The sequence below is a fragment of the Lithobates pipiens genome, unplaced genomic scaffold, assembly GCF_037356315.1.
Source record: "Lithobates pipiens isolate NorthernLeopardFrog02 unplaced genomic scaffold, aLitPip1_a1.2 Scaffold_18, whole genome shotgun sequence".
Lineage (NCBI taxonomy): Eukaryota > Metazoa > Chordata > Amphibia > Anura > Ranidae > Lithobates > Lithobates pipiens.
The window spans coordinates 347,714,564-347,726,747 of record NW_027507758.1 but is presented as its reverse complement, the minus strand read 5'-3'; the positions used below and the strand labels follow the sequence as shown (position 1 = coordinate 347,726,747).

The following is a 12,184-nucleotide window of genomic DNA, read 5'->3' as shown; positions in this document are numbered from 1 at the left end:
ACTAATTTGTGTATGTTATCTATCTCTGTACATGCTTATCTTAGAGCCGGTTCACACTGCAGGCGATGCGAGGCGACGCCGACTTGCCTCGCCGCGACCTCAGCGGCAACTTGCAGATGACTTCTGTATAGAAGTCAATGCAAGTCGCCCCCAGGTCGCCCAGAAGTAGTACAGGAACCTTTTTTCTGAGTCGGAGCGACTCGAGTCGCTCCTCTCAGAACGGTTCCATTGTACAGAACGGGGGCGACTTGCGAGAGCGCGGCGAGTCGTGTCGCCTCGCATCGCCCGCAGTGTGAACCGGCTCTTATCCTAAACAAGTATACACATTTATCTATAAAGCCTCATGCACACTGGATGTTTTGACGTTTTTACAGCTGCTGTTTTTGGCTTCAGACTTTTTTTTTATATAGTCAGGATAAAATTTTTCAAGAGTTTATTATGTGTCCATGCACACGTAGGCTGTTTTGAGCGAGGGTGTTTTTGGGCTGTAAGAAAAAAAAAAAAAACACTAGTGGGTTCTCAGAGGCATTTTTCAGCTGTAAAAAAACAGAAAAATACCCAAAAGCTGTAAAAACATCCGGTGTGCATGAGGTTTTTCAGCTGCTGTTTTTGGCTGGAAAACCCAGAACTAGTGGGTTTGGACAGGAGTTTTTCAGCTGTAAAAATGCTCTAACTCTGTAAAAAAAAAAAAAAAAAAAAAACCTGAAAAACGTGGCTAATCGGCGTTTGTCAGCATTTTTGAGCTGTAAGGTTTTATGACAGTATAGTTTTGCTAAAAAAAATGCTGCAGCTAAAAAAAAAAATCATAAAACGCTGCTGAAAAACTCTCTACAGCTAAGGTTACTGGCTTTTTTTTATAACGTCCAGTGTGCATGAGTCCTTATTTTATAATGCACAATACTCCTTCCTTTGTTTAGTTTTTGTTATCTGATCTAACACCTAACCTACCAAAATTTTTCAATAAAAGTTTTGAACTAGAAAATGTTCTGCCATCACTGGTTTTGCAATGGTTAAGGCCAAGGGACTCTAGCTTAAGTCATCCATAAGGTGGAATGTTGCATGGCTGCACTATGTGCTCTTTCTTCCACCATTTAGCCTCAATGAAGCCCCATTCTGCTACTACTGCTTATTAAGCATCACATCACACTCTTGCTGGTCCTGTTCCACTGCCCATCTACTATAACTTGGTCACCCTCATCAACACAATCTGTTTGGGTTTGTGAATTTGCATGGCCTTGCCTCTCTTGAAGCCTATTTGTTTTTTTTTCTATCTGATGCAAATGTCCTCTCGAAGACGCACATAGAGGACAGTTCTGATGCAACAGGTTACACCAGCCCATACTCCCATGTACAGAGGAGCATATCTTGTACAATTCTAAGTGGACATATGACCAATAGCATAAAGACGGGGTGAGATTTGTCTGCTGCACAATATGCAATTAAATTAATTATTTACTGCTGGGCTAATTGAAAGGTGAGAGAAACAAATCTCTCTTCCCTTTTCTCATCAGTCATAGGAATTGCCACTTAGATCTTATATGCAGAGGCAATTAAAGCTAGCGGAGTCAGGTTTTTTTCATTCAAACAGTAAGTTGAATAAATAACAAAAACAAGAACGGACTCGATTCTCCCATCCACACATTCGAAAGGAATGTCGGGAATCCTCCCATTGTCATTGTATTCTGACAGTGAAGAGTCTAGCCTGCCATCGGTATACACTGATGTCTCTGCAGTCTATAGCCTGCAGAGCTGATCGACCGGCTAAAGTCTGACAGGGTGGTTGAACAATTGTCGATCAGTAGATCAACTTCGATTTAACAGCAGTGCTCATACTTGGATTGACGTTTGCTTGTTCTTTGCTGAACTGGCTGAATTTTGATCCATATATGGGCAGCTTTAGCCAGTTTTGTATGTAGCACTTGGGAATATAAAGACAAAAAATCCTTTAGGTCCTTCTGTAGGGCAGTATTCTGAACTGGTAATCTCCTAAATTATGCAGTACCTTCACTTTCAGAAAGCTTGGGAAACTCTCCCTATGACAAGTCTGCACACCTGCCTTCTACACTGGACAGCTGTAGAGTGTCGTTCCTAACAGCAGCTTTGTCTTTTCTAAACTAATTTTTTTATTTTTTTATTTTGGGATCCCCTCAAGGGGATGATTCCTGCACTCGAGTGTGAAGGTCCAGCACTTGTGTGCTCTTCTTTTCCCCCTTGGAAGAAAGCATCCATCCCTAAAGGGTAATGGGTGGTCAGTGGACAGCACTGTCCGGAATACTGCAACTGCACATTTATTTTGATATAGTTAATGAGCCTTTAGGCAGGTTGCAGTGTAGTTATCACACCCCAGGAACACTTCTGGGCATTGCTTGGATGGAGTGCATCTTCATCTTCTAGTGTTGGTGTTCTACACGCCAGTCTGTTACAGTATACCCTCTTCCCTGCCTGTGTGGGTCTCGATTTCCCTACCCTATATGGAGGGCTCAGAGTTAGTAACTTTAAATTTTTATTTTATGCTGTTGGGCCTCTCACACCCATGTGGGATTGCAAGATAATCTTCCAAATGATGGACCTCCATTTTTCCTGAAGTTAAGGGTTGGCAGTATTAATCGTAGGCTTCCTGCTGTTGACTGGCTGATCCTTTTTTAGATGTGTTCTGTCTGTCCTGAATTCCTTTACTTGAAGTCATGCATTAGGTATGCTAGACTTTTGGACTTCCAGGTTGCTTAAAAATTCCTGCCCCTATAATGGATGTTTAACATACAAAAGTGTAAAACAAGATTTTTGTACGTGAAGTGGTTGTAATCCCTCACATATACCCAATGACGTGACTGGCCTCAGGTAATACACAGAGGTGAAACAAATCCTACATTAGTACCTGTTCATCTGCAGTATTCTTTTTTTACATCCATTTCAGATCAGAATTTATATATATATATATTGTCTGAGCTGTCTTAAGTGAGTAGGGCTCTGACAGTTGACTGGAGGGAAGGAACATGCACCCTTCACACAGCACACAGGAGCTAAGCTGAATCTGTCAATCTGCTGGGAGACCCTCCCCTGTCACCTTTTTTATCTTGGTGTCAGGAAAACTTGTCAGAAGTGATTCATACTGATAGAAGAATGAAGCAGCAGACAGAAATGACCCTTGGTGCTCTTTGACAAGTAGAAACTATAGAGGGAAATGCTTTGTTCACTTTCATTTTTTTTTTCCTCTTCTCCATGGAGGGACACAGGTTCCTGTGCTCTGTGTTCATGTCACTGTGTGTGCTCATAAACTGAGGCATGATGCTGAGAAGTGAGGTTATAAAGGAACTGGCTTCAAAATTTTTATTTACAAACATCCCAACCCCCAGCAGGCAGCAGTATAGCATGTTTGATTCCTACATTTTCTGTGTCCCTCAATTAACTTGAAGAAAAGGATGTTACAGGAAGTACAAAATCTCATTATGCTAGTTTCTTAAAGTTTTAATAAAATATTTCTTTATCGTATATCACGGGACACAGAGCCACAGTAATTACTGTATCTGTTATATGGCACCTTCAGGTGATGGACATTGGCAAACCCTAGGCAGGAAGTTCAATTCCCCATATAACCCCTCCCCTTACTGGGAGTACCTCAGTTTTTTCGCTAGTGTTTGTCACTAGTAAAGATGTACTGTGCTGAGCTCCAATGGAATATTCCTTGCAGGGGAAGCCATGCAACCAGATCCATTCAAAGTGTCTTTTCCAGACCGAATTGAATGGTAGGCATTGTGTCCGAAGAAACAAGGTTTTACCTGTAACACTTCTCTTTTTAGAGAGCTGGACCCCGGGATCCGTATGTGGTTTTTTTTCAGCCATATTCCTGGCATGGTGCTTTTTACAGGCCCAGGGCTGTGGATCCCCGATAAAAAAAAAAGAGGGCCCCAGTCCCTGAAGGTTTTTTAACAGAGTCCACCGTGAGAGGTCAAGATTGGGTCTGTCTGGTTTTATATAGTTACATAGTAAGGTTGAACAAAGACACAAGTCCATCCAGCTCAACCTGAGTGAGTTTCTACAACTGTCCCTATCTCCCTACATCGCACACTCACATCAGTCCCTACCCTCAAGGAGCCTACAATCCAAGGTCCCTATTCATATACTAGGGCCAATTTTGGACAGAAGCCAATGGAGTGGTTTTACCACAGAACCCTGCAGCTGGATAAGGCAAGGGAGATTCCTAAGGAATTTTTCTAATTCTTGTGGGTATTTCTCCTTTAAAGTAAATGTTGTCATGCCTATGGTCACCACCGGGGGCTGTCAAGAGCATGTACCTGATTCCATGTTTGGCCGTCTTGCCTCTGTGTCAAGGTGCATGCTTCCTCCAGCCCAAGCCCCAGGTAAGACGCAGGGAAGGGTTTTTTTTTTTTTTGTTTTTTTTTTCCTTTAGGGAATGTTGCCCCACCTGGACAGCTTCACCCCAGGAGGCAGAGTGAGCGTGGCTCAGTCGGTGGTGTGCCACTTTGCCACCGCCATTACGGCGATTCTCCATCCGGCTCCTCTCCTCCACCCCAGCTCTCCTCCATATACCATTTGGCGGATCTGAGCCCGATCTCGTGGGAAAGCTGCATCTTTGAAAAAGATGGAGGGGGGTGTGTGGTGGGTAGTTGGAATAAAGGGGCGGGGCTTAGCAGCGTTGGCGTGGTTCAGCGCCCGACTCGGGCTGTGTAACTAAAAAGTGCACCTTTTTTCAGGTGCATATAGCTAAAGGAGGGACACAGAGCAGACGGGTTGCATATGAGTGTTGGTTGACACAGGCATTCCCAGGACACATTTATTTTGCATCAGGCTGAGCTTAATAGCCACAATAGTCCAGTTGCTGGACTATTGCTCAGCAGTAGGTGTTTCCATTTTTTACTTATTTTGATTAGTTTATATACAAGGAATGGGGAAGCCCGCAATGGGCCTTTTCAGTCATGAGAAGAATGTTACGCTTTTGAGGAGAGCTTCCTGAAAAAATTAGCATCTCCTCCAGTCGTTGACTCCCACCACCCCCCCCCCCGGTATCCAGGTTGAATAAAGTAACCACGATTCCGGTAAAAGGGACTCCTGCTTTCAAGGACCCTGCCGACAGGAGGGCTGAGGCAGTGGCCCGATCCATGTTTATGGTGGGTGGCCCGATCCATGTTTATGGTGGGTGGCCCGATCCATGTTTACGGTGGGTGGCCCGATCCATGTTTACGGTGGTGGGGTCAGCGTTAAGACCTGTGTTGGCCATGACCTTGGTGTCGTTGGCGCTTACTGAATGGGCTAAATTGTTGCACCGTGAATTGGAGAAGCAACAGGCTTCCCCAGTCTGCGTAGAACTGGCAGATCAGTTGGTGCATGGCCTTAAGTATGTCTGTGATGTGGCCCTGGATACGGTCCCCCTGCTCTCTAGAACATCAGTATCAGCATTGTGCTACAGCGCCTGACTTGGCTGAAATGCTGGTCTGCAGACCAGGCATCTAAAAAAGCACTGATGTATTTGCCCTTCCAAGGTGACAGGCTATTTGGAGCCTTGCTGGATGACATTATTAAAAATGTTTCCGGTGGGAAGAGCACGTTGGTCCCACAGTCGAGGAACGGTAAGGAGCCATGCCGTAGGCAAGGGCCCTCTTTTTACACTCAGAAACCGCTTTTTCGCCGTCCAAGTCAGCAGGTAAGGGTTCCCAGTCCGACAAGGCGCCTGCTGAAGGAAAAAAGCATTCCTGGTTTCACAAGCCAAACAATCCTATGAGCAAAAATTTGATCGCATGAAGGTTTGCCCCCTGCCCGACTCTCGGGTGGGGGGGGTCACCTTCAGGAGTTTGCAGCTCAGTGGACCTCCCTACTGTCCAACCAATGGGTCTGCAAACTGGTTTCATCGGGATACAAGAGTTTTTGCGGTTTTTTTTCTTGTCCACCAGATTCTTTCCCTCCAACCTTAATCTGCTTCCGGCTTGTCGGGAGGCCTTGTTTGGGTCAGTACAGGACCTGCTACTGCACGGGGTGATAGTACCTGTACCGACGCTGGAAAGGTTTCAGGGATTCTACTCCAATCTGTAGTGCCAAAGAAGGAAGGGGTCTGTCCAATCCTGGACCTCAAGGCCTTCAACAGCTTTGTGAAAGTGCAAAGGTTCAGGATGGAATCAGTTCACTTTGTGGTCGCTGCACTCCATCGGGGACTTCCTGGCATCCTTGGACATCAAGGATGCATACTTACATGTACCCATATGCCTCAGGCATCAGATGTTTCTGCGATTTGCAGTCGGGGAAGAACACTACCAATTTGTGGCTCCCCCTTTTGGCTTGGCATCAGCACCCCGGGTCTTCACCAAGGTGTTGGCCCCAATTCTGCCGTTAAGGCAATTTGGGATCGCAATCGTGGGTTACCTAGACTACCTCCTTCTGAGAGCAGCTTCCGTCTCACAATTAAGGGAGGATGTGACAATCACCATGCAAACTCTCCAGGAGTTTGGTTGGGTACTGAACCTAAAAATGTTGGTGCCAACTCAACGCCCGGAGTACCTGAGTTTACTGCTGGACTCCTCAGAAGCGAGAGTCTTTCTCCCTTCGGACAAGCTGCAGACTCTTCAAGCTGCGCTGTGGTTATTGGTGAACTGTAGTTGATTTTTCTCCGCATTTCTGCATGCGATTCCTGGGTCTCATGGTAGCCACTTTTGAGGCGGTACCGTATGCTCAATTTCACACTCTAGTCTTTCAGAAAGAAATATTGTCAAAATGGGACAAATCTCCGTTATCCCTGGATTGTCAAATTCAGGTGAGCCAGTTAGTCAGGGATACCCTACTCTGGTGGCTGAGGTCTCCGGCCCTTCAGTCCGGGAATTCGTTCCTTCCTCTCCATTGGACGGTGATCACAACAGATGTCAGCCTGACCGGTTTGGGGGGGGTTTGGGTGTACAGTCGGCCCAGGGCCATTGGAGGCGGGAGGAATCCCACCTGCCAATCAATGCTCGATCTTGGAACAATCAGGCGGTGCCTCTCCACATGGTCAAAGATGCTGCAGGGGCATCCGGTCAGGATCCAGTTGGACAACACCACGGTGGTGGCGTATGTCAACCATCAAGTAGGAACAAGAAGTTTGGCTGCAGCACGGGAGTGGCACGTGTTGGCCGTAGGCATTCCGGGCATAGAAAACTGGTAGGCTACCTAAGTCATGAGATGCTGGCCCAAGGGGAATGGTTGTTTCATCCGGATGTATTTCGGCTCATTTGCCTAAGGTGGGGCACACCAGATCTGGATCTCTTGGCTCAATTGGAAGGTGCAGAGGTTTGTGTCCAGGGCAAGAGAAGGGCAGCGAGGAGTGGATCAGAAACTTGCCTTAAGCACCATCAAGGGGCAGATATCAGCCTTTGCTGTCTTCTATCAGCTTCCCTTGGCGACTCACTCATTGGTGAGTACATTTGTGCAAGGGGTTCCACCACCGCTGGCTCCGTGGGATCTAAATCTGGTGCTATCGGTTCATCAGAAACCGCCGTTTGAAAATATTAGGGAGATTCCTTTGTTGACACTCTCTCAGAAAGTAGTATTTCTAGTGGCAATTACGTCTGCCAGGAGAGTTTCTGAATTGGCGGCCTTGTCGTGCAAGTCTCCCTACCTTGTTCTCCACAAATATAAGGCAGTGCTACGTCCACAGCCCTCTTTTCTTCCGAAAGTGGTTTGGGCCTTTCATCTAAATGAGGACACCATGCTTCCATTCCTTATGTCCTAAACCGACACATCTGAAGGAAGTTGCCTTACATTCCCTGGACGTGGTCCAGGCTCTACAGGTGTATCTGTCTGCTACAGCTCCTTTTCGGAGATCAGTACTCTATCGGGGGCTGATCCAAAAAAGGGTCTGGCGTTCTCGTCGACTGCCATCTCTCAGTGGATCATACAGATCATGGTTCAGGCTTATGCCTTTAAGGGGCAGGTGGCCCCCCTTCCTGTCACGACACATTCCACCAGGGCGATTGGAGCCTCCTGGGCTTTCTGACATCAAGCGTCTGTCTCCCAGGTGTGTAAAGCGGCGACTTTGTCATCCGTTCACTAAATTTTACAAATTGACGTGGTAGCATCTTTGGATGTTTGCTTTGGCCGCAAGGTTTTGCAGGCAGCTATGTAAGGTTGCAATTCACTTTCATTTAAGTTACAAGGTTGTTGTGAACGCATCTTCGGATGCATAAGTTGGCCGCAGGTTTTGCTGGAGGCCGTTTAAGTTGGCAACTCCTCTGTTAAGGAGTTCCTCTTTGTTGTGGGTGAAGTTATTTATTGCTGTTTCCACCCCTCATTTTTTTACACTGCTTGGGAACGTCCCTAAGGTCAACATTTAAAGGAGCTGTGTCAGTCAATGAACAAAAGCGAAAATATGATTTTTGCACTCGCTGTATAATCCTTTTCATTGAAGTTCATTGACGGACACAGCACCCACCCCTCCTATTTATGTTTGTACTGCTTTTTGACGAACTGAACTGCAGAAAGCAGAGTGGGGGGTTATAGCCAGCGGGACCGCCCCCTGGGCGGTGCTGTGTAGTTTTGCTGGTTTTACATGTTCTGCCTAGCCCTCTCCTGAAGGTGGCAATATAACCCTAAAGTCAAGATTTAAAGGAGCTGTGCCAGTCGAACTTCAGAGAAAGGGATTTTACAGTGAGTACAAATATCCAATTTTTTTTTCCTATCAGTGGATTAGATGAAAAGTTGCCAACTTTAATCGCATCTTCACTGAGTGGAAGAAAGCTCATTAAGGTCCCCTTCTACCACCCAGGATCCTCAAACAGTGGAACATTGGCAGGGGGGAAATGAAACGCCCTGGAGACCTTGAAGCCTTGACTTCCAGGTTAAGATATTGTCCTGTCAGGATCTAATCCATCACGGATTTATGCATTCCCTCCTATTCTGCTGCTACCTCGACTTCTGTGCGGGATCAAGCGGACAAAGAAGTCAATAGTTCTTGTGGCCTAGAAGATCTTGGTATGCAGAAATGGTAAAGATGGTGGTAGGGGTCCCACGGCCCCTATCACCACGTCCAGACCTGCTATCGCAGGGACCAGTGTTCCGTGCTACTTTACAAACGCTAAGGCCAATGCTACGTTTGGCTGTTGAAACCCACATTCTGAAGAATTGTGGGCTTTCAGACTCAGTCATATCTACTACCAGCTTCCAGAGTAATTTATTATAGAGTCTGGAAGGCATATGTTTCCTGTTGTGAATCTAGGGGTTGGCATCCTATAAAGTATGTCATAGGTAGAATCCTTGCCTTTCTGCAGATGGGGTTCGAGATTAAACTGACCTTGAGTACTATCAAGGGCCAAGTCTTGGTCTTATTGGTATTGTTTCAATGTCCGCTTGAGTCGCATTCTTTGGTCCAAAGCTTTATATAGAGTGTAACGTGCCTTAATCCAGAGCACCCCTGAACCCTTGGGACTTGAATTTAGTTCTATCGGCGTTACAGAAACAGCCTTTTGAGCCGATTCCTTTAGTCCTTTTGACAAGGAAGCTAGTTTTCCTGGTAGCCATTTCTTCTGCAAGAAGGGTATCAGAGTTGGCGGCTCTTTCTTGTAAAGAGCCATATTTAATCATTCACAAGGATAGAGTAGTATTGTGTCCTCATCCTAGCTTTCTTCCAAAGGTGGTTTCAGGTTTTCACCTAAACCAGGATATTGTTTTACCTTCAGATTTTCCAGAACCCTTTTCTAAGGAACTAAAGTCACTACATTCTTTGGATGTAGTGAGAGCAGTCAAAATCTATTTAAGGCGAATACTCAGGTTCACAAAACAGATGTTTTGTTTGTGTTGCTTGAACGTCCTAGGAAAGGACATACAGTGTCGAATTCCACTATTGCCAAATGGATTCGGCAAGTACTTATTCAAGCTCATGGTATGAAGAGGAAAGTTCCACCTTTTCAAATCAAAGCGCACTCCACCAGGTCTGTTAGTGCTTCGTGGGCAGTGTATCACCAAGCCTCTATGGCTCAAATCTGCAAGGCAGCAACTTGGTCTTCAGTCCAAACGTTCACTAGATTATATCAGTTGGATGTAAGAAGACCTGAGGATTTCGCCTTTGGGCGCAGTGTACGGCAGGCAGCAGTATAGGTCCTCGGGTCTGATTGCACCCTGACTTTGTTTGTGTCCCCTCCCCTCAGATGGCATTGCTCTGGGACATCCCATACAGTAATTACTGTGGCTCTGTGTTCCGTGGTGTACGATAAAGAAAATAGGATTTTTAGAACAGCTTACCTGTAAAATGCTTTTCTTGAAGTACATCACGGGACTAGGGCTGGGGAAAATCGATTTAAATCTTGAATCGAGTTGAGAGGTCTAATCGATTAAAAGTTTTAGTAAATCGATTTTTTTTTTTTCCACCACCAGGACCGGCACTGACACTGTGATGGTCCTGAGCAGGCCCGGGCAGTTTTTAGGAGAGGCCGTGGCTTTGGCCCAGTCTCCGAGGCCAGACGCCACGGACTAGGCTGAAGTTGCGGCCTCGCCTAAAAATTCCTGCCCGCAGCTCCTCAGGACCTGCGCGGTATCCATCAAAAAAAAAAAAAACTTGATTCGAGTCGCAAATCAATTTTTTTTGTTTTTTTTTGTGATCGCAGATTTTTGTTTTTCTGGTTACAGGTTTGTTATTGCTTTGCTACAAAACTGAGGTACTCCCAGTAAGGGTAGGGGTTATATGGGGAATTGAACTTCCTGTCTAGGGTGTGCCAGTGTCCATCACCTGAAGGTGCCATATAATCCATACAGTAATTACTGTGGTTCTGTGTCCCATGATGTACTCCAAGAAAAGGATTTTACAGGTAAGCTGTTATAAAAATCCTATTTTTAATTTTCAAAGGCATAATTACTGATATTTTGAAATGTTTTCATCTTTAGCATATATAATCCCATAAGCTTGTTTGTTTTTTGCCCTGTTTTTACTTAAGTGGTAATGCATTTCTTCCATTTTTTTTTTTTTTCATTTTTTTTCCTTTTGTTTTAATAGTGAACCAAGGAAAATTATATTGCATCGAGGGGCCACTGGATTAGGCTTCAACATAGTTGGAGGTGAAGATGGTGAAGGAATCTTTATTTCATTCATTCTTGCAGGGGGCCCTGCAGATTTAAGTGGAGAGCTCAGAAAAGGAGATCGTATCATTTCTGTATGTTTTCTACGTATATATATTTCTTCATACATGTGGCAGCATTTTACAGTTCTACTGTTAAGTCTTTGAATGATGTACTAAAACCATGCCTACATTCAAAATCATCACCATAAAGTAACAATACACAGTATTTTTAAGTTAATCAGGTTAAGTAACATACACACATGAAAAGTCAAAGTGAATTTTCAGGAAGTCAGCTCTGTATTTCAAAAAATGCATCATGTATTCTGCCAGGGAGGATCTGTTAGAACAGCGATTGCATCATATCCTCCCCTTTTTACACTATCATTAAAAAATATTTCCCTTCATGCGTTGCAAATTGCAATGAATGTGTCAGGGTACAATTGGCCTGTACATGTAAATGTGAACAAGCCCACCTCAACATAAATCACACCCCTCATTCTGTAGCCACACTACTGAGCACAACACACAGTGAGAGGAAATTCTTATAGCTGTAAAGCATGCATGTGCTCTCACCCTCCAGCCACAGCAGCAGATAAACATATTGCCCTTACATGCTTTATGTATTTATTACTGAACTGTAGACACATGCCCATAATGATATACACATTACTCTGCTGTAATTCAGTATTAGAAATATTCCTTATGCAGCTTTGAGATCTTTCTAATAGTAATCAGTGCTGCTATGTTATTTAACAACATTCCTAGCCACAATACAGAAAGAGCTAAGCCATGCTGCTTTAGATAAGTGTGTGGCACAAGTACATGTCTGCATGAGAAAAAAACAAAAAAGTACAGTGCTAACTTAATAATCAACAAGTGGAAATTGGTGAGTTTTGCCTTAAGTTCAAAGATTCATAGAAATGGGAATAAAAGGTACCATCATCCAGAATAAATTGTTTGCAAATGATAAGGGAATAGGGGCAGTTGCTGAAGCAGTCCTACTAGACCCTCAGGGGAAGTATGTAGACTTCCAAACAGGTTACTGTTTATAGAATTTACTCACAGATCCTCAACAGTTTCGCGATCAAGGGACCTCTTCTCCAGGAGGATAAATCTATAAGGTAAATGGTATATATCAAGCAATCATGAAAATGTAT

The 12,184-nt window shown here is 44.7% G+C and overlaps 1 protein-coding gene across 22 annotated transcripts in view; it reads left to right on the top strand.

Annotated features, from left to right (window-relative positions):
- The window catches only part of DLG1 (discs large MAGUK scaffold protein 1), a 530,809-nt gene that overhangs the window by 311,077 nt on the left and 207,548 nt on the right, over nucleotides 1-12,184 (top strand). For all 22 annotated transcript variants that reach the window (XM_077487456.1, XM_077487444.1, XM_077487440.1 and 19 more), the window contains one exon: nucleotides 10,964-11,120. In XM_077487456.1, coding sequence (XP_077343582.1) covers nucleotides 10,964-11,120 — 157 coding nt within the window. The remainder of the gene's footprint in view (nucleotides 1-10,963; nucleotides 11,121-12,184) is intronic.